The sequence below is a fragment of the Mytilus californianus genome, unplaced genomic scaffold (genome assembly GCF_021869535.1).
Source record: "Mytilus californianus isolate M0D057914Y unplaced genomic scaffold, xbMytCali1.0.p SCAF_6, whole genome shotgun sequence".
NCBI classification, from domain to species: domain Eukaryota; kingdom Metazoa; phylum Mollusca; class Bivalvia; order Mytilida; family Mytilidae; genus Mytilus; species Mytilus californianus.
The window spans coordinates 105,914,360-105,936,026 of NW_026262712.1; the positions used below are offsets into that span (position 1 = coordinate 105,914,360).

The 21,667-nt window shown below is 31.0% G+C and overlaps 1 protein-coding gene across 2 annotated transcripts in view; it reads left to right on the forward strand.

Moving 5' to 3' along the window:
* The first annotated feature begins 345 nt into the window (after window positions 1-345).
* LOC127706306 (prolyl 3-hydroxylase 1-like) overlaps window positions 346-21,667 on the forward strand; it is a 66,589-nt gene continuing 45,267 nt past the window's right edge. For both annotated transcript variants that reach the window (XM_052210820.1, XM_052210821.1), the window contains exons 1-3: window positions 346-835; window positions 9,392-9,544; window positions 12,933-13,104. In XM_052210820.1, coding sequence (XP_052066780.1) covers window positions 479-835; window positions 9,392-9,544; window positions 12,933-13,104 — 682 coding nt within the window. In that variant the 5' untranslated portion in view covers window positions 346-478. The remainder of the gene's footprint in view (window positions 836-9,391; window positions 9,545-12,932; window positions 13,105-21,667) is intronic.

Here is a 21,667-nt window from a genome sequence, read left to right on the forward strand (position 1 = left end):
GATCCAGGATCAGAACCCCCCAATGAGACCCCCCATTATACTAACTTATCTCCCATTTCAAAGGGAAAATGTTCATACCGTTTCACAAACAACAAATGCAAAAGTTATTGACAATAATTAAACTTTAAAATTAACTTTCAAGAAATAAAAGTAAGCTTTCAAAATAATAACCCCGGTAAATAATTATTAAAAGCGATTCATAAAATCTCATCGTCTGCTATTGTGTTTTGATATCGTCCCTATATTTAGTTACATCCAAACTAACCTTTGAGATTTTCATCTAAATATAAATATTCGAAACTTCTTTAGATTTATCCTTACATCAGTATCAAATTTCAAGATGGAAGAAGCAGACGTCAACATTTCTCTTAGAAGTTTGAAATATCTGTTTAAAGTGCACTGTATCATTATTATCCTCTCCCTCTTTGTTGCAAAAACAAATAGTACCAGTAAAGATGTTTCAGTAACATATGATCACATGTACACATCTGGTTTAAACGCATATGTTGGAGGAAAATGGTTTCAATGCTCAGCATTTCTTGAAAAAGCTATCCAGGAGAGAAAATCTTACAAAACTGTCATAGTTGATTGCAGACTTCATTGTCGCAGTGATTCAGTGCTATCAGATTTCTTCATTCCAGCAGATCTGAATACGTCTGTAGATGCTTTACGACTCAATTTCTTTGAAAATCTAGTTAAAGAATCACATTGTCTGAAAGCATGCAAAACAGAGAAGCTTGGATATCAAATGTCTGAAAATCGTGTGTTACTTGAAATAGAAGAGGATTTTGATAATCTCAAACCATATTCTTATCTTCAGTTTTGTTACTACAAGGTGAATCCATGAGTAATGCATTTAACTATCCAGTAATTATGATTTATAGTAATAAGAAGATGTGGTATGAGTGCCAATGAGACAACTCACCATCCAAGTCACAATGTGTAAAAAGTAAACCATTATAGGTTAAAGTATGGCCTTTAACACAGAGCATTGGCTCACACCGAACAGCAAGCTATAAAGGGCCCCAAAATGACTAGTCTAAAACAATTCAAACTGGAAAACCAACGGTCTAATCTATATAAAAAACAAGAAACGAGAAACACTTATGAACCTTAGTCTTCATGAAGAACTGTAGATGAACAACTGGTTTTGCTTTCTACTGCCCTCCCCCTTTTCACCCAATGTATTTGTTTACTCATTATTGATGGCTTCATTAAACTTAATAGGCTCTAAATTCAATATACTATAATATACTAGAGGGAGCAGAATAATTCCAGTTAGAGTATTAGGTTTTCACCAAAAAATGTTACTGGCCCTTACATATATATGTATCACATGTACATGTTTATTTTCACTGCATTGCTTATGCAAACAGGCTTGATGTTTACTATGAAGACTGTAATAATAAACATTCTGAAGACAAAATTCTAATTTATGTCTTTAGTGAATAATTCTAAGTTGTTTGCACAATTATAATTCCAATTTCATAGAAATGACTGGAACTGGAGGAAGCTGTCAAAATTGCATTCATATACAGTTATTAACACTTTTATTAGAACTTTATTTTCCCAAAAAGTTTATCATTTCACAACAGCAGCCTCTGTGCTATGTGTGTCAGATAGACAAGGACATTCCAGAATTGCTACTGATTAATTTATTCGTATAATTGGAGAAGTAAACAAAAATATGTTTCCCCATTAAGTATTAAAATATTCTATGTAATTGAAACAAGAAAATGTGTCCACATGACACCAGCCCCAGCTTGTACTATCAAATTTCCATGTTCAGTGAACAGTGAAATCTTAGTCTAAACTCTCAATTTGGCATACATTTTAAAAAGTTCAAGCAATTGCACTATTAGAAATTTTCATTTTGATGAGATCACACTTTATGATTACTAACTATAAACAGTTGGACGCCCAGACAGGAATGATAACATGTATGTCCCCCACTATTGTCGGCATAGCATCAAAAGTTTTTATCAAGGAATTTAACCATAAATGCATTTTATTTATCCAGTTGTTGATGGTTATCATTTGTTCTTTGGATAAATATTTTGAATAACTGGCCATGACATGATGATAAGGTTGTCTTGCATAACAGATAAAAAAATCTTGGGAATGACCTAGTTATCTGAATACCTTGGCTTGTACATGTTGTAGTTGCAGATACAAAATTTAAGATGAGGGGTGCACACTTAATCTGCAAGGGGTTTATGGGCTGCATCATCATGTAAAGGACAGCATTAAACTTAGGGGATAGCACCTCTTGAATCCACCCATACCTTGAGTTTTAACTGTTTAACCTACCATGTGTACAATTTTCATTTTTGTAATTAGAATAAAAAAAATAATCACCTGCAAGAAATATGATTTTTGTTACATTTTTCACAATTTTAGCATACACGTAAAAAGTCAACATTTGCAAACTATTCTTTAAAATCTACCCTTGAGAAGAATATGTTGATCAATTTATATTAACAGCATATACATTGTAGCTAATCATTACTAATTGTATAAATAAAATTCCTACTGTGCTGCTGCATTCATTTATTTTCATGGGTACCAATTTTCGTGGATATTTGAATTCATAGTTTTGCCAAAGTCTGCATACATGGCATTCAAGCCTATGGAAAATTTGTACTCCTTGGAACATTTAAATTTCACCTATACCCACGAAAATTGGTATCCCAAGAATGATATTGAATCCACAGTTTATTGAGACCTATCATTGTATGGGACAATCATGATACACGTCACGAACAGTCATAACAGCTGCAGAGAAAAATAACATATAGCCACATATCTATGTAATTTTTTCTGCTAGGGTAATTTATCAGAAATTTTGTTTAATAGATCTTGAAAAAAGAAATAACAAACACAAATTATGTTCATACAGGCATAAATTTCCATAAACTAAACTGTTATTCGGCTTTGTCAATTTGTTGTTCGAAAATTTCATTGAAATATTTGATTTGTGGTCGAGGAAAAGATTAACATTATTTAACAATAACATGTGTAATGAAATTCATTGACTTCTAGTTTAAGAGATAAATAATTCAAGAGACAACTGCATCAGTATATATATACATCAACAGCAGAAACTAAATTTATGAATTACATGTATAGTGTAGATGAAATTTGGAGTTGTCCAAGGCTTATCTAGTCATTTGGTCCAAAAGAAGTGAGAACTTGTCTGAACAGTTTTACATGGTGCATTTAGTTTTACTAATTTATTGTCGAATTTGCCTACAATCTTATTTTTTTGCATGAATAAATTAGTTTTATAAACAGTTAAAGTACACTTATAAAGAACAAGGGTATGAAGACAGTTACTATTGTTCTCTGTGTAGTTTATTCACTTGGACCTTTAAATTTTTCGAATAGAAATCCATCACTCATTGATTACTTTACCTGAATAAAAAAAACTATCTTCTAAGTAGATTGATTGATAGATTGGTGCTTAACTTCACTTTCAGCACTGTTGTGCTATTTCATGGCCGTCAGTTTTTATTGGTAGAGGAAGCCAGAGTGCCGGGAGAGAATCACTGACCTTCGGTAGAAAAACTGCCTTTCTTATACAATTAAAATTGGAGTTGAGTGCACCTGCCATATGTTGTATTCGAACTCAAAACCTCAGTGTTGACAGGCTAGTGATTTAGTAGTTTGACTACTTAGACCATTCAGCCAAAGAGGCCCCTCTCTTCTTAGTAAATGAAAATACATGTATCCACTCACAAAACTGCATGTGATGTTGTATTTATTCAATATCAATAATGTACAAATACTGATTCAAACATTAAAAGTTGATTTCTGACATCTTAGTTCATTTTTGTTTTTTTTGAGTGGCTGACAAATAAAAACTGGAAAATGACAATGTTTGAAATGAGGCTTTCTTAAATGTAAATCTATAACTAAACAAAAACACACAAAAAAAAAATGCAGATTTCAATAGGAGCAATGCTAAAAAAAATTGTCAGAAATCAACTTTTAATGATGTTTTTATTGAACAGATTGAAAATATGCAATTGATTTTGAATATTTACAACATCACAGTTTTGTGAGTTGATACATGTATTTTCATCTACTTTGAAGATAATTTTTCTATTCAGGTAAATAAATCAATGAGTGATGGATTTTTCTTAGAAGAAATTTAAAGGTCCCAGTTGAAAAACTACACAGAAAACAATAGATATTGTATTTATTCAATGGGACAAAAGAACTGACAAAAGTTTAAATACTTTAACCAAGAGGAGATGACTCTTTGGAAAAGTTTCATTTGGTTCGTAATAAAACTTTCCCGACAAGAAAAAAATAGATTGATAATAGCATTCACATATGTTTTGTGTCAACTGTACTGTATTTAATTGTAAAATGACTGCTGCAAAGAAATTTCTACATGTACTTTGTACAAACTGATCATTATAACAATTATCTACAGATTTCAGTTCAAAATATTAAATTTTGTCAATATTACAATAATTTCAGATACTTTAAACCTCTTCCAGAAAAGTCAATGTAAATTCTATCAGGTAGTATTAAGTAAGACACCTACATATATATGTATAATGGTGAAGGCACTCTAAATATTTTATAATCAATGTTTTTTATTCCAATTTTATCCAGACTTTTGTTCTTTAAATCTTTATTTCCATTTTGAAAGAGTATGCATGGTTGTGGTAGACTACTCCCACTCCTTACCAAATCTTTTCCTTGCAGTTTTATATAATTTATTCAAATAATTTTGTTTGACATATATATATAAGGAAGTATGTGGATTAAATCAATGAGACAGAAAACCAACAAGATATTAACATAAAAAAAGCGTCTAAAGATCATTCAACAGTCTACAGGTACAACTCTATATCGTCAGTTAAGTCAAAGTTTTCTAGGTCATGAAATCTCCAAAATTCTTTTGGATTATTTTTAATTATTAAATCTGAAGAAGGTTTGGAGGAATATTGCCTATTTCATTAGATACAGCAGTTCTCAGTATCTGAAAGCAATATTTTCATGAATAAAGTTCATAATGAGATTTTGTATAAAAAGTAAGTACGATGCTCCTTTTGGCGTGGCTCGGTACTTATACGTCCTGCCATTGTGTTATTGTGCTATGGTCATTTTTTGTATTCTTGTCTTTCTTTTTTGCTTATGTGCTCTGTCTTTATGCCATTTTGTTTTTCTTTGTTGATATATTTGTTTTTTTTTATAGTGATTAAGATTATTACACAATGTTGATTGCTGTACCCCTATTTTTGACATTTTTACCTATTTTGTCTGTTTGTTTTGTTCACACCTTGTTTTCAATATAATGGAATTTTATGCGACTGTCATACAAGTGAGAGGTTTAGCTAGCTATAAAACCAGGTTTAATCCACCATTTTCTACACAAGGAAATGCCTTTACCAAGTCAGGAATATGACAGTAGTTTTCCATTTGTTTGATGTGTTTGAGCTTTTGATTTTGTCATTTGATAAGGGACTTTCCGTTTTGAATTTTCATCAGAGTTCGGTATTTTTTTTTTATTTTACTTTTTAAATGAAGAAGTTTTACTTCCAACTCAACAGAAGTACAAACCTTCAAAATGTTTTAGCAATAACTTGCACTTCTATTGTAACATTTTGATTGTGCAGACTTCATTTGTTTCCACCAAATTGGGCAAAAACACATGAACTTATATGCTGAGAACAAAAAAATCATTGTTTCCTGTTTGAAGTTTATTACTATTACGTAAGTTGTAAAATATTTACCACTTGGTGAATGTTAGTTTTAAAGGTTCAGTACAAATTTTGTCTCCTTTTTGTTGATAGTATAGAAATTTTTATGAAAAACAACTTTTCAGGAATTGCCTGGGACAAAAAATAGCAAAGCAAATATATGATAAAGTAATAAATCTAAAATGACCTGTTGCCTATAATTGCTTACATTCACTTCATTTGAGCTTTGGTGGATAGTTGTCCCATTGGCAATCATACCATTTCTCCTTATTTTTATGCCCCTGCAGTAGCGGAGGGGGCATTAAGTTTTACCCTTGTCTGTCTGTACGTCCGTACATCCCAAAGTTGGTTTCCGTTCTCTAACTTTAGTTTGCCTCAACCAAATGATATGAAACTTATACACAATGCTTATTACCACAAAACACAGATCAATTTTGAATTTTGGTGCGTCACTTTAACCGTTCTAGAGTTATGTCCCTTTACATATGGAAAAATTGCTGAATTTTTCGTTTCCGTTCTCTAACTTAAGTTAGCTTCAAATAAATGTTATGAAACTTATACACAATGCTTATTATCACAAAATACAGATCAAGTTTGAATTTTGGGGGTGTCACTTTTACTGTTCTAGAGTTATGCCCCTTTACAATGGAAAAATTGCTGAATTTTTCGTTTCCGTTATCTTACTTAAGTTTGCCTCAACCAAATGTTATGAAACTTATACACAATACTTATTACCACAAAACTCAGATCAAGTACAAATTTTGGTAGCGTCACTTTTACCGTTCTTCAGTGATGTCCCTTTATAACTTTATATGATATAATTATGCAAGCAGGGGCATCATCTGTGTCATTTTCCTCATTTATTTTTGATGTAGTGAACTCCTTTAAAAACTAAGCTTAGTTTGTCTATTAATTATATTGTAAACTCCAATGTTTTACCATGGAAAAATAAATTACTGTAACTAACCCACAAACATTATTTTTACAATAAGGCACCACATTTCACATTTTTTAAGATTTAAAAAAATATTAATAAATGTCATGTTCATTTATCATATGTCAAAGCCACATGTTTCTCCAATGACATATGCTACATAAAAATATTCTAAAAAAGTTGTTAAAAGCATTATTGAGATTTTATGTAATGACTTTATTTGTTTAGTTGATATAAAATAAGAAGTTACTAATACAGTTCAATCCTATTATTGAAATTTACAACTGAGTTATTTTACATAAAATATATTGAGTAAAAAAATTACGATATTTCTATAATACTAAATATAGACACAGTTTCAGTCATTTGAAAAGTTGAAGTCAAATAAGCTATACCATGAATTTCTTAATGGGAATCAGGAGCTTTTTATGCTTTTGGATAAATCATTTGAAAACAGGAAAATTTGCTGCTTTGCATATTTTAATTTTCTTACTGACATTTTTTTTTATGAGCACAAATAGTCACAGTGATTTTCCAAAGCTGACATATGATCATTTTTACCTGTCAGGATTACAAGCTATTAGGTCTGAGAAATGGTTTCAGTGTATAGGATTTTTAGAGAAGGCTATCCAGGGCAGAAAACTATACAAGGAAACATTAATTGACTGTAGATTGAAGTGTAATGGAGACCAAATGATTGACGATCATTTTCTTCTCAAAACTGACAAAAGTTCGAATGATTCTTACAGTTTGTATAAAGGGAATTTTTTTGAAAGGATGATTCGAGAGTCACATTGCTTGAAAAAGTGCCAGGCACAGGAGTTAGGCATTGAAAATATAGTAAATTCTGAATTTGACAAAGAATTTGAAAGATTCGTACCATACATCTATCTTCAACAGTGTTATAAACAGGTACTAGTATATCTTCTTGGACATTTATTAAAGTAAGATTTTGATAAGTTATAATGTTGACCTAAGGTTACTAACTGTTACTTGCATATATATTTATACATTATAATGCTTAAAAGATAGATTAATTTATTAGTCTGATCCAAAAAATTTCCTATTTTCTATCTTTATTTCAATATGTTTTCAAGACATTTTATGTGTTAGGTGTTGGAAGGATAGATCTATCCTAAGCTTCTACAGTATCGCCACAGAAAGCTCCTGAGATGCACATACACCCTTGAATTAATTTTTTTTCAGTTTCATGTACAAATGTTGACTAGTAACATTTTATTTTCATGAAGTATTATTTATATATACGGGGCCTCGGTGGCCGAGTGGTCTAAGTAGTTACTACTGTAATCACTAGCCAGTCAACACTGAGGTTGTGAGTTCGAACCCCGCTTGTGCGGGTGCACTCGACTCCAATCTTAATTGACTAGGATTGTCAGTTTTCCTATCGAAGGTCGGCGGTTTTCTCTGGGCACTCCGGCTTCCTCCACCAATAAAAACTGGCCGCCACGAAATAGCCCAAAAGCGGTGCTTAAAAGTGGCGTTAAAACACCAAAAATCAAATCAAATCAATTTATATATACAGCATGTTAGACATTTTCGTAGTGCTTCCTTGTGGCAGTCCTAACATACCCAGGCAATTATTTAAAAAAAAAAACTGTTAATGAATTATAAGAGCCATTGTTTAATTCTGTAGGCATTTAAACTGGTTCTTACAAGTTTGATAAATTTTGATAAGCCTCAGGTTAGTGTAATTTTGCAGCAAATGTCCAATCGGAACATTGCAGTGACTTCATTTACCATTAAATTGTATCATTATAGAAACAGATTTTATACCTTTATTCTGTTGACAACAATGTTTCTCCATTTCCTATATGAACTATGTATGTCTTGATCAGTGAATAAATATCATAATCAACATGTTGCTCTGGTAGACTCTATATTTATTAGGCTGCTGAATTTCAAAAATATTAAAATTCTTTGGTTTAATAATTCAATAATTTAATCTTTTGATTAATAAATGGTATGATATATTCAGGTCAATTTAGTTCATACATGTCTTTTTCGAGTTACTGAGTTCATCATAAACATGTCATAACTGAGATTTGACTTTTCTAAAGGTGGAATGCACAAAACATTTTTTTTTCTTTCAGCTAAAAATGATTAAAAGTTGTTTAAAAGACTTTAATACAGAATATCGGCCTTAAAAGGTCAAAGAAAAATCCAGGACATCAGTAATTAGAAAAAAGACTACAGCAAAAAAAAAATAATGTTGTTTTAAAAAATGTTTTCATTTCCATAAAGACTCGGCGACTCTTTTCACAAAAAATCTTATGATTAAAATTGATTGTAAGTTATACTGAAATGTGTATGAGTTACAAGTAATTTTACTCTTAAGATTTTTTGTGAAAAGAGCCACAGGACTTCCATTAACAAGAAAAAAAATCAGAATAGAAGGGGAAAACATGAAACTATTCTATTTGTATGATTCTGATCTTTAATCAAACTGATGAAACAAAATACCAGCACAGTTCATGTTGCTCAGTCTTTAGTTTTCTATGTTGTGTTTTGTATACCGTACTGTTGTTTGTTTTTTGATCGTTTTACGTTTTTTTGCCATGGCATTGTCAGTTTGTTTTTTACTTATGGGTTTGAATATCCTTTAAGTGTCTTTTGCCTCTCTTTTTCAGGCACATTTCAAGTTTGTCCACTGCCATTTTCAATCTTATGTAAGAAAGACTATGAAAAAAGTCTTGTCAATCCGTGTTTAATCTGTTTTCAGTTAGAGAGATATACAGATGCAGCATGTGCAGCATATACCTATTTCCTGAGGAACCCAAATGATCAAGATACAGTTACAAACATCCAATCATACAGACACGACTATAGAGTTAAAGATGAGGACTTTAAGGATTTGGAAAAAAAACCTTATCAGGTATGTAAAAAAGTGACCTCAGGGACCTTCAAATTTTTTTTTTACATCTAATGGAACAAAAACAAGTATCAGTATGTCATGTATGTATGTACTATAAATTCAGAAATTATTGCGTGCATTTATATTGTGATTTTGGAATAATTATCACAAATGTGAAATTAATTATTGCGATTTCCGGAAAAGCTGAATACATTATATGTCTCAGATGTTAGAATGCGAGTTCTTATTATTGTGATACTCGCCCAGTCGCATTATTTGCCTTAATAAAAACCTCACAATAATTTCTGAATTTACAGTATCAAAAAGACCCTCATTGGTAGTCAAGGTCGTTAAAAAAAAAACCTTGTCGTATGTATCAAGTCATTTTCTTTAGTTCTTTGTAAGTGATAGTCCATTTTGTCATTACTTACTTAGCATCTTTCATTCTTAACATAGTTAGAATAGAGCATTATCAGATCCTTGTAAGCATGGACACAGGATCTGCATTTAAGTCAGATTGAACAAATTTATAATGGTAAAAAAATATTCATTACAAAGGAAATTGAAAATCTTTATTTGAAAATATTTCACTCCTCTGGAAAATAGGTTTTCATCCATTGCAAAAACAGGTAAGCAGTCTTAAGGCCAATAATAACAATTTGTGAAAAGGATAAAACATTGACACTGAAGAAGGCCATTTGATGAGATGAAATATTTGTCTATATGATTTTACATGAATAATGTATACATATATATTCAAAGTGATAATTTATTTGAATGTAACACTAGTGTCTGATAATAATGTCTCATAAGTTCATTCATTTATCATTATATCAATAAAAAGCAGAGACTTACAAATGTATATCAAACGGAAGAACTTACTGGACTTGATTGTAATCCCCCCTCCAAAGTTTTCTATTCTTAAATGCTTTTATAATTGGGTATAATATATTTTGAAGGGTTTGCCTTCTTCAAAGTAATGGGATTTAGTTTGAAAATGTAGAGATTTCAAAAGAACTTTTATGTAATAACGCAAATCTGCTTTTATAATCTATGGTTTTGAAGTTTTTTTAGCACATTAGGTACCAGTCTTATATTACAACTCCAGTTTCCGGTGCATGTCTTAATATTAAGTGAAAAATAGTCCATTTTTTTTCTAGACTCAATGTTTTCAGTTTGATTAAAAATTTTTGCTGAATTGAAACATCTATTTGAATGTAAAAAAAAAATGAATATTTTCGGGACATCAAACCAGGTAAGTGGAAGGATATCATGTTTACTGGAAGTGGTGGACAAGTAAAAACTGCAAAAAGAAAGTAGAAAAAAGTAGTTTTGACTTCAAGGTTTCATGAATTTTTATTCTTCGTGGCATGATACACTTTTTTGGAGGGGGGATCACAATTTCACATTACATGTACTACATACAAGATATGTGCATGGAAAAAATTATCTATGTTGCATTTTATTCAATTTTAAACGATCCGCAGTTTCACATGTAAGCCTATGGATCAGACAATTTTAAGACTGCAACCATTGTTATAAATAGAAATTAATACTCCTGTATAATTTTAATGATTGTGGGGGACAAGTTTACCAGATTTTCTCTTTCAGTTGTTCACGTAACATAATCAACTTATCTGGTACATTTAAAATTGTCAAAAGGATATAATAAATTTACATTTAAAACACATGTTAAGGAATAAGGATTATAGATTTTATAATCCAAACTCAGTATATTATAATCATATTAGCATCACATAAGTATAATCATGTTCAGTCTCTAACTTTATGAATTCAGTGTCATCTGCAGTCTGTAAAATAAGTCGCCACATTATCAATTATGAAGATACCTTAAATATTTATTATACCCCACGCTTCAAAGAAGCAGGAAATATAGTTTTTTACCCATTAGTCTGTCAGTCTGTTAGCCATCTTGTTTTCTTCATGCTATATCAAAAACTAATCAAAAACTAGGATATTTGGTCACATATAATGTGATTACAGGGTCGCTACGTCTAATGTCAAGGTCACTGTACTATAAATAAACTAATTTATGCTGGAAAGTGTTTTCAAATACTTTTTATATATGATTACACCCTTACTTGTTTATGTGGTAACATACAATAAGTGGATAGAGCCCTATTGATTTTGTGGTCACTAAATTTTAGGTCAAGTTCATAGTTACTAACAATAGACAAAAAATGTTTTCTTGAAAGGAGTTTCAGGATTGTAAAACTATATTCTTGTCACAAGTATAAGGCTTTCATTTTTGTTAGACATAATAAAATAATTAAAAAGTAGACAGAAAAGACCATGCCAGCAGGTCAGTTAGACTGGGTTTTTAGACGGCGGCTTTCCAGTTGGAAATTGCGCCCTATATTTACCTAATTTTACAGAAGAAAAAAGTACTTAATGTTTTTGTTTTTGAACTTCAGTTGTGAGTTTAATAATAAATAACATTTTGTGTTGCTTATTTGTGTTTATTTTTATTGTTATCAGATACAGCTATTGGATTTCTTAAATATGAATGTAACTTAAGTTAGATCAGTTAGTGGTCCAGTGGGAGTCGTGTATACGCACTATCCCACGGAAGATACAAACCATGATAGTGTAGGTTAATTGCACCCTGGACCCAGACATGAACATGTTCTCTGACTGGTGATCAGTCAGACAGAAAACATACCCCTGTCTAACTCCCGAAATGCAAAAACTGTTTCATGATATACCTCCTGAAAATTCCAAATTGTATAAAGACAATAAATGAATAAATGTAAATAAATATATTAAACTATTAACTTATTGATATTATAAAATAGGGGACATCCTACTACTAAATTAATTTACAAGGATTCCAATACGAATTGTACATGCTTGTCCATTCAGTACAATCGATGTACTTTGTGCTGACATCACTGTTTAACAAGCTACGTACACGACAAACTGGTTAAACTTTAAAATAATTTAATACCCTGTATATCATGACTACCATGTCAGGGGGCGACCACTAGTTGGCACCGCTAATCTACATGTCTATATGTAGTGTGAACGACTTATTATGAATAAGTTTAATAATTGAATATGCAAAAAAGATGTTATAGCTTAAGCAACAAATTTGAAAACTTTAAATAGTGGAATTACAAATTGTTCTATAGTTATATGTAAAAGATGAATGCTTAACCTTAGGCAAATGGAAAAGTTGAATATAACGTTATAGTAAGTTGAATTTGTTTAATGTTGTTTGTATAATGTCTAGTGGTGACTATTTCATCCATATCTTAGGCAAAGAGTTTTTGTGATGTTTGCCTTGGTAAGCTTGAAATTGTGTAAAGGCAGCTAATATGATATATTGATGCAGGAGGATATTAAATGATAAACAGACTTTATACCATAAACTGTAAATGTATTGTAGGATTACAGAATAAAAGGAGAGAATGCTTATGACCAGGATGATTGGACTTACGCAATAGAATTGATTGAGCTTGCTATTACAGAATACTACAAAGAAGAAGAGAGGTGCCGAGTAGAATGTGAAGGACACTTTGACCACCAGTCCTTCCCAGACTTTATTCAGGCAATAGCTGGTAAGCTTAAATGTTGGAATTGTAAAATTCATGACTATGACCAAGGATTTATAAGTCCACTAAAGCTGAATTTTTATCTGTTTGATGTCTGAACAATATTGTATGCATATATTATCTCTGCTTTTCAACAAAGTTTGTAGGACAGTTTTTCATCAGAGATCAAGATTGAGGATAATGGTTATATCCAAGCTTCTGGTTAACCTCTGTTAGCCTGTGCATAGTTTCCATGAAATGATTTGTTGCAGCATATTGTTATTGCATTTTCCTCTTTCGATCTACATGTCTGTAGACAATTTGTTTTGAAAATTTTTTCTGTTTGATTTTATGTTCCGTAAAATTGATTAAAATTGGTCTTCAAAATTACAATGTTCAAAAAAATCATTCTGTTGGAGGTTTTGAAGTTGTTATATATTTGCATCTTAAGATCTAAAATATGGAGTGATATAAAGAATTAAAAAATAAATGGTCAAATTTGATGTTGAAAATTTTCAACAACATAGAAAAACAAGCATTTGTGAGAGATATCCAAATGTTCTCAATTATCCTGTATCCAAACCTTTTCCATAACAAGCATACCAGGCATACTTTATTTTACAGACGAACTTAAATCAAGCAATTCTGAAAAAAATCAAATACAGTTTAAAAATACCCCATAATAGACGAAAATAGTTAGTTTCGAATTATGTTTGTCTTTTCAATTAAAAGAAAAATGTTTGTACAAGAAAAAAATCATTTTTTATCTGCATTAAATTTTCAGTCAGTCAACTTTCTACCTTTTATAAAATTTGTAAAAATATTTTATAAATATCAAATACAGTTTCTGTGATTTTATTATATGCAAATTCAGCACAGGCACTTGTCTCTGAAAAATATTACCTATATACATTAATATAAATATAATTGTTATATTAAAGTGTATAGGTAATTTTTTTCAGAGACAAGGCCTTTGAAATTCAGTTAAAAGGAATAGTCAAAATATAAATTTCTATAATCTTTTATTGTTTGAATTAATGTCTGTTGACAGCTTTCTAAAGGCTTTTGATTGTACATCAATATATATGTTTGACACAGTAATAATGCCATAGTAATAGATTTTTGACAATGTGTAAAACATCAAAAGGGAAACTTGTAACATTGTTTTCAGCAAATTGTTTGTAACAGGTGAGATACAATGGTATATTTCTTCTACCATTAAAACAGTGGTGGATATTCCTATCTAGAACATGTGCTTAAATACACAACAGTGTACACCTACTGTAGTTTTTTTACAAGTATTAAGGGTACCTACTACAAAGCTGGGGATGTTCAGTATAACCTAAACATAAAATGTTACTGTGAATTTCAACTACTATAACTAGTTTAAATACTGAAATAAATACCTGGAATGAAAAAAAAAGATTTTGGAAAAGATTTTATAACACTGACTCTTTGTAACCCATTAACAATATTTCATGGCCATAGTATTTTGATCCCCTTACCAAAGAAAGTTTACCCTACCTTATTTCTCAGAATTTCAATTTATGATAGCATTTAAACTACATTTGTTCTTTTACTAGTTATAATGCTGCAGTTAGCATCTAGAATAAAAAAAACAACTGTTGGAATAGACACCTTCATATAAGTTGTTAGTCCTGACTCCCAATTCATGGAAAATTGAACTCCCCCCCCCCCCTCCCCCTTTCTATAGATGTCAGAATTTCAAATCATCATAGTTATTTAAACTATTTTATCAAGTTAGAATGGTCCAGTAAGTATCTGAACTTAAAAAAAATATGCTTGAAAAGATACATTTACACTTTTCCTAAACCATGACATTTTGCCCTGTACCCCTATCCAAGAAAAATTGGAACCACTTTAGATGTCAGAATTTTAAATCATCATACTTATTTATTCTTAATGCTACTTTATCCAGTTATAATGCTCGAAAATAGGCATGTTGAATCATAAAAATATGTTGAAAAAGATATCATAACATTTGCTTAGCCAAAAGATTTTACCATGGGAAATTGACACTCCCTCTAATAGTAAGAACTTCAAATGATCATGGATATTGAAACTACCTTATCAAGTAATGTTATTTTATCTTAGTTATTGTTTTTTTACTATGACCATGGAAAATTGACTCCCCCCACAAAAAATAATGTTTAAATTTTAGATTAGTATTTAAACAACACTAATGACTATTTAGTTATTATTATAATGCTTCAATTAGTGTCTGGAATCAGAAACTTAAGATCTGAAAACACTAATCTTAGCCATAATAATTTGACTTTTGTCTTTTAAAATTGAGCCTCTTGTTGGCTGTAAGAAACCTTTTTTTTTAGGCTTTGGGTATTTTTACCCCATATTATTGAATAAGGACCTCCAAAGCAAAAAGAATTGTCCCTGGGTCAAATTTAAGTTTGGTCAAATTACCATGTTAATGGTATACCTACTTCACCGAACTGCAAAAAAGAAAGCTAGAATTATGAAAATGGTAAAAAGACTCTAGGCACTCGTACTACATCTTCTTATTTATATCTATGGTATGAACATCCTTTAGAAAGAGAAATTTACCACTGTGGAGGTTTCTAAAGTAGATTGCTATGCCAACTCTATATTAAGAAATAAACCTGGAAATTTAAAAAAATAAGGGGCTACTAGACCTGTAAACAATATTTTAGAAAGCTAGATCACATATTGAAGGAACTATTAGCCTTTACTAATATCCAACATCCTTGTTCTGGATTACGTGATATTATTGAATAGAGTACTGAAGCTGCATAACATGATTTATTAGTACAGACGTTCTTGGTTTTTTTTATCATGTTAATTGGATCATTTAACTTGCAACAGTTTGTAGAATTAATGAACTTCAAATTTTATGACGTATTTTAAAAGCAAAAAGTAATACTATGGAATCATTATTATTTGGGATAAACCAATGTTTGATTGTTTTTCATAGGTATAGGTAAACTAGATTTAAATGTTCAATTTTCTATAGGCTTGAAGGCAGACATTGACAAAACCATGGTTTCAAATAAGCACAGAAAATGTCATTTTCCTCAATCCATGGAAATTGGTATCCATGAAAATATATGATTCCACAGTAAATGAAAAATAACATAACAAATAGTATGGAACACCTGTAACTTTGTGCTAGTATAATGTTCGTATTTAAGGTAATTACATGAATTAGATGTGTCCATTTTAAAGGCTTATTAGGGCTTATGTTGTAGTGTTTAATTTATTTCGACTTACTAAGTACAATTTGCTATGGAATGATTACCCTTCCTTTGATTTAATCGTCATTTGCAGTTCTCATTTCATTTTAATACCTGTCATTGAATTGTGCAGATTTTCTTAAATCTACTTTATATTGCCAGATTTTGTAAACAAATCTTTTGAATGAAGGAATGCTAAGCATAACTCATATGTAATAGAGAAATGTGATGCATAATACATAGAAAATAAGCTGACCGCAGGATAATTTCAATATTACATATTAGAGAAAAACATACAATGAGCATTTCAATATACATTATACATAAGAAATGACATAAGAAATGACATAAGACTATATATACATTATACTTAAGTCAAGTCATCAAGGTGCAAGGTGATAAAATAAAGCATACTACACTCCTATAAGACTTTAATTCCACTTAATTGCTTTTATGAAAATGTTCCAAAATATTTTTGTACATATCTTTATTGTAAAGAGTCATTCAAAAGGTGAGAGGTAGTAATTTTTAAATGGCTAAAAAAAGAGGTTTTGAATTCTTTCTTCTAAAATGGTATTCTTGCAAATTTTACAGAAATCTTTAGTTGACTCTTTATATGAGTTATTGCTCTTAAACAACATTTTTTTATCCTGTTTTGTGCATAAACTAAAGAAGATAGGGCTGCAATTGAAAACATCTTTGTTTCCCCACACCCCTAATTTTTGCTGGTGGGTAGGTAGGTAGGATTTTTTTTTTTTTTTTGAAAATGTATTTGTCAGACATGTAGTAAACATAATGTGTGAAAAATTTGAAATTACACTCAAGGTACTCCTTTTTTGTGTTGATGCTATTCATCAAGCTTTGTGTTCACCTTTACTGTGAATTGTACCCTGTTAGGCTGTTATTGATAAGCAGCTTCGTACATTTTGATAACTACTGTATTGTATACAAAACATTCTTATTTCTGACGGTATAATTGTGTCGTTTTTGTGTAACAGTAACATGTTGATATTCTTTATACACAATTTAAAAAATAAATTTTCACAGCTTTAATTCAATAGCTAAAACAACTTAACATTTAAACTCTATTGTTTAAGTATAACAAAAGTAAAACATAACATGATTTAATAGTATTAGGCCTTAATTAATAGACTCGAATGCAATTGACTTTTTTTAAAGATTGCTGTATGACTAGCACTAACTGAGTACTGAAAAATGACTAGAATGCTTTTTTACTTAATTTTCTTGATAATGTAATAAATTCTGGAAAGTTATTTAACACTTGAATAATTTCAGTTTATATTAAAATGTTTAAATAAATATACATGTATTAAATACCTGGAACTAGATCAGGACACTCCAATTCAAAGTAAACCCCTCAACTACTTAATAGATGAAATGTTATAGTTTTATTCAAAGACGTTAAATGAACAACAGCTCAACACTTTGTCGCTAACTTGCACCAAAACCTTGTCAGTGAAAGCCTGCTGTCACCCGTGTCAGTGACATCTTCAAATACTTGATAACAAATTCATTGTTTTCCAAATGTATACAATCTGTTGTTTACTAAAGTTTTTATTTTTCCTGTGTGTGGATATTTTATCCTTACACACGAAGAGAGGGTAATTTTGTCTGCCATTGACACAGATCAATGGGAACTACGCAGCCTTTTTTCAATTTTTGTGTAGCTGAAATGTCTGAGTAGTTCCAATTGGACGCAGACACACAATAAATAAGAAATTGAATCCTGATCGTTATTTCCAGAGTTGGTCAGACGAAAAAAAATAAATTAAGAAAGGACCCAAAAAATTTTGGAGTCAGTGGTCTTTTTTCCAGTCGATCGGGGTATGGGAAAACAAACCTTTTTGTTTTTTGGCTTAGAGAGAATATTTAAACAAAATGATCAACAAAAAAGAGATTTTTGTCATGAATTATATTGTAGTATACAATGTAGGAGAGTGTCCATTGTTGAAGATGCACATAGACCTAGGCGAGTGACTTAGGATCTCTAGAGCCTCTAGTTAGTTTTGAGGACACTATGTCTAAGATCGATGTCATATTTACTACAACAGGACCAATATTAGTGCTGAAAAATAAAGGGAGTTTCTGAATTGTAACTCTAGAATCTTACATGGGATTGGAACCAAACTAGCTTAGGTAACAGATCCTTGATTGGATTTGATAAAGTATTCATGTAAGAGGAGGGAGATCTCTTTTTTACATCGCGATGACTGTGAGGGCATTCCGATGTATTGTTGCCGACGAGATTTCTACTTACGTAATTTTCGTGTTTGACTGTTAACAGATCTATAAATACGCGGACATTATCGAATGCAAAATAACATTCCTTATCGCTTGTTATAAATTCATTCCTTAAAGGGAAACTCCGCCAAAAAATGAAAAATTGATATTTTGTTCTTTAAGCATAAAAAACCACTTGTTCATAAATAAAAAACTTTTATTCTCTATGTAAAGAGATCAATATCGATTTTTGAAATTCACTATCAGTTCTCGACATATCGCCATCTTGTCGGCATGTTCGATCTAAAAAGTCACGTGATATCTATAAACCACAAAGAACAAAAAGAATCGGGGATTTACCGACCGTGCGTTAAAAACTCCCATCATCAATTGGGAATTACCGTAGACGGTTATTCAGTGTCAAAATGTCTTGTCAAGCGTACGGTTGTTCTGTCAGGCAAGGTTATGACAAAAGTCTACATACAATCCCACAAAAAAAGACAGAATTGTATCAGACATGGTTGAACAACCTTAAACTAACAGCAAATAGTTGCATCTATAGCAAGCACAAGTTGGTGTGTGAAGACCATTTTGAACAATATTGTTTCGAGGGAGATTCGATGGTAATTATCCTTTTTTAATAACAAAATAACCTAGCAGTTCTGATAGCTATAGTTATCAAATCCTTATATGATAAGATCTCGTTGAATAAAAAAAATATAGATTTGATGAGGAAGAACAGATTCAATTATAAGAAAGACAAATGCAGTGTTCTTGGAACAATCACTGATTTACAGAAGATTCATTAGTATGCCTCTTTTATATAAAGTGCATTGATTTGTATAAAGAATAGTTCCGTATTTAGACAAGATAATTTTTCAATTAATAAAGTTATACGATATAAAATAACATTTTTTTAATTATGATATTTAACGGCTATTGACAAGGAGCAATGTTAGGAAGAGGTTTTAGCTGGGACATAATATGTTGATATAGTATAATATTCCCAGGTTATAGATATGTAAATATCGGACATCTCAATTTTTTTTATTAAAAGTGTTTTTTTTTTTAACTAATCTTTAAATTATATCAAATTGATACGGGATCAATTCGGAACGGTCACTTATAAAGACACTAAGCTGTACAGTTAAATGTGTGACTCTTTCTGGTATGTTCGGTGAAAAATTTATAGGTTTTTTTTCTTTTTAAATTTTATTTACGTTATCTTATTATATATATATATTTTGGCTTCCTCCCGAATTGATAATAGGTATGTCAGAATTATTGATAGATGTCGTGTCAGAGCGACACATTCAGTTAGGTATTCCAAGGACGTATATTAGATACACGTCCCTGGGTATTCCAGTGACATCCTGTCAACTAAAAATTCGTATTACACAATTATATAATACAGGTTCATGCATGGCCTCTTTATTGAGGTACCCGGTGTGCACAGGTAACATTTATTGAACCATATATTTGTGTCTAACGTTGTTTATCGTGTGTGTGTTTGAAATTATAATTCCACCTTTTAATGAATGATGTTCTTATAATAATATTATCCACTATTTTTGCTGATAATAAGTTTAAAAAAATTATAAACATGACCTTTGAACATTTTGGTAAAATGAATATTGTTTTGTCATGATTCTGGACCATATTTTTGAGAAAAAAAAATTCTTCACGCAAATACAAGCTTTTGTCGATTGGCAAACATGCAGATATATAAAGTAATGCAGCACTTATAGTCACTATCCATATTAATTCATTGAAGATAAGAGAGCCCCTTCTATATATGTCTAATGTCCCTATCTTTATAAGGATTAGGACGACAGGGGAAAAAGGAGCGGAGATAGAGTGGCATAGTGAAAAAAAAATAACCGAATAGAGAACAATATAGAGAATGATCGACGAAAAGCAAAATAGTTATTGTAAAGGAGCGGAGATAAAGAGAGGTATAGTGAAAAGAAATGTTTGCTTGACAAAGTTATTGCTCGCTTTGATATTTTTAGTTATACAAATTCACACATCGTGTTCCTTATTGGTATTCACGTGCACTAACTTGATGCTGGGAACAGTATATAAATATATATGTTCCTGCTTGATGTGTTAAGTTTCTGCATAGCATGGTTAAAAATAATTAGTATCCCATTTGTTATATCGTAGTGTCACGGTGTTACTTTGTTAAATTTATTTAGTTTGTTAATGATTGTGTAAATAAGAATAAATCTGTATAAAAACTTCATACCATTTTAGTGATTGCCTATATGCGTTTGATTATTGTTACATTTAAGATACATATATACATTTAGAACCTTTCATACATCTTAAAGTAAAAGATGTGTGTCTGAGTTAAACGACACAAGTACCCTGTAATACTAGTACGATTGTATAGCATGTAAAAATTCCTACTCAGTATGGTTGTATTGGAAATCTTTTCATACAGATTGACAACTCATGGTCCGACATGCATGTAATATTTTCCACATGACGCTCATAGTTCTTTCTACCATCATCATCTTATTCATTAAATATTGCTGTAAACATCGATGATTCACACCCAAACAAAATGGGAGTAATATACCTTCAGATCTTCTCCGTGGTATACACTTGTGAAATATATAGACGAAATTCGGTATTGAAGTGAATCTACATCTCACAAACACAATTTTTGAATTACGATTCTGAGTGAACACCCACGAAACCAATACAAACGTATGGCAAGATATAACCATGCAGGCATTTAGTTTTCGTCAGACACAAGATAAATAATCACTCTCATAAACGTATATATGCATGCAGTTTCAAATATCAAGAACAAGCGGTCGATGCCTATAGATCATTGTTAAGTCCGTTTACTAACTGTTCAGAGTCAGACATGTCAATAGTTCATTCTTGGAACCTTCATATATCCCATCCGACGATGGGAACTCTTTCTGATGGTGTTGACGACATAAGCTTGTTTATCTGTACAAGTGGTTGCATGGCCTCTCCTGCCCCAATTTACAAACAAATACGCTACTAGTCTGCTATCTCTGGAGCTCATCCTCAATGGCGCTTATGCGTCAGGAAACTTACAAGTATACTAGTAAAGATTGTTTCAAGAACAACGAGGTTTG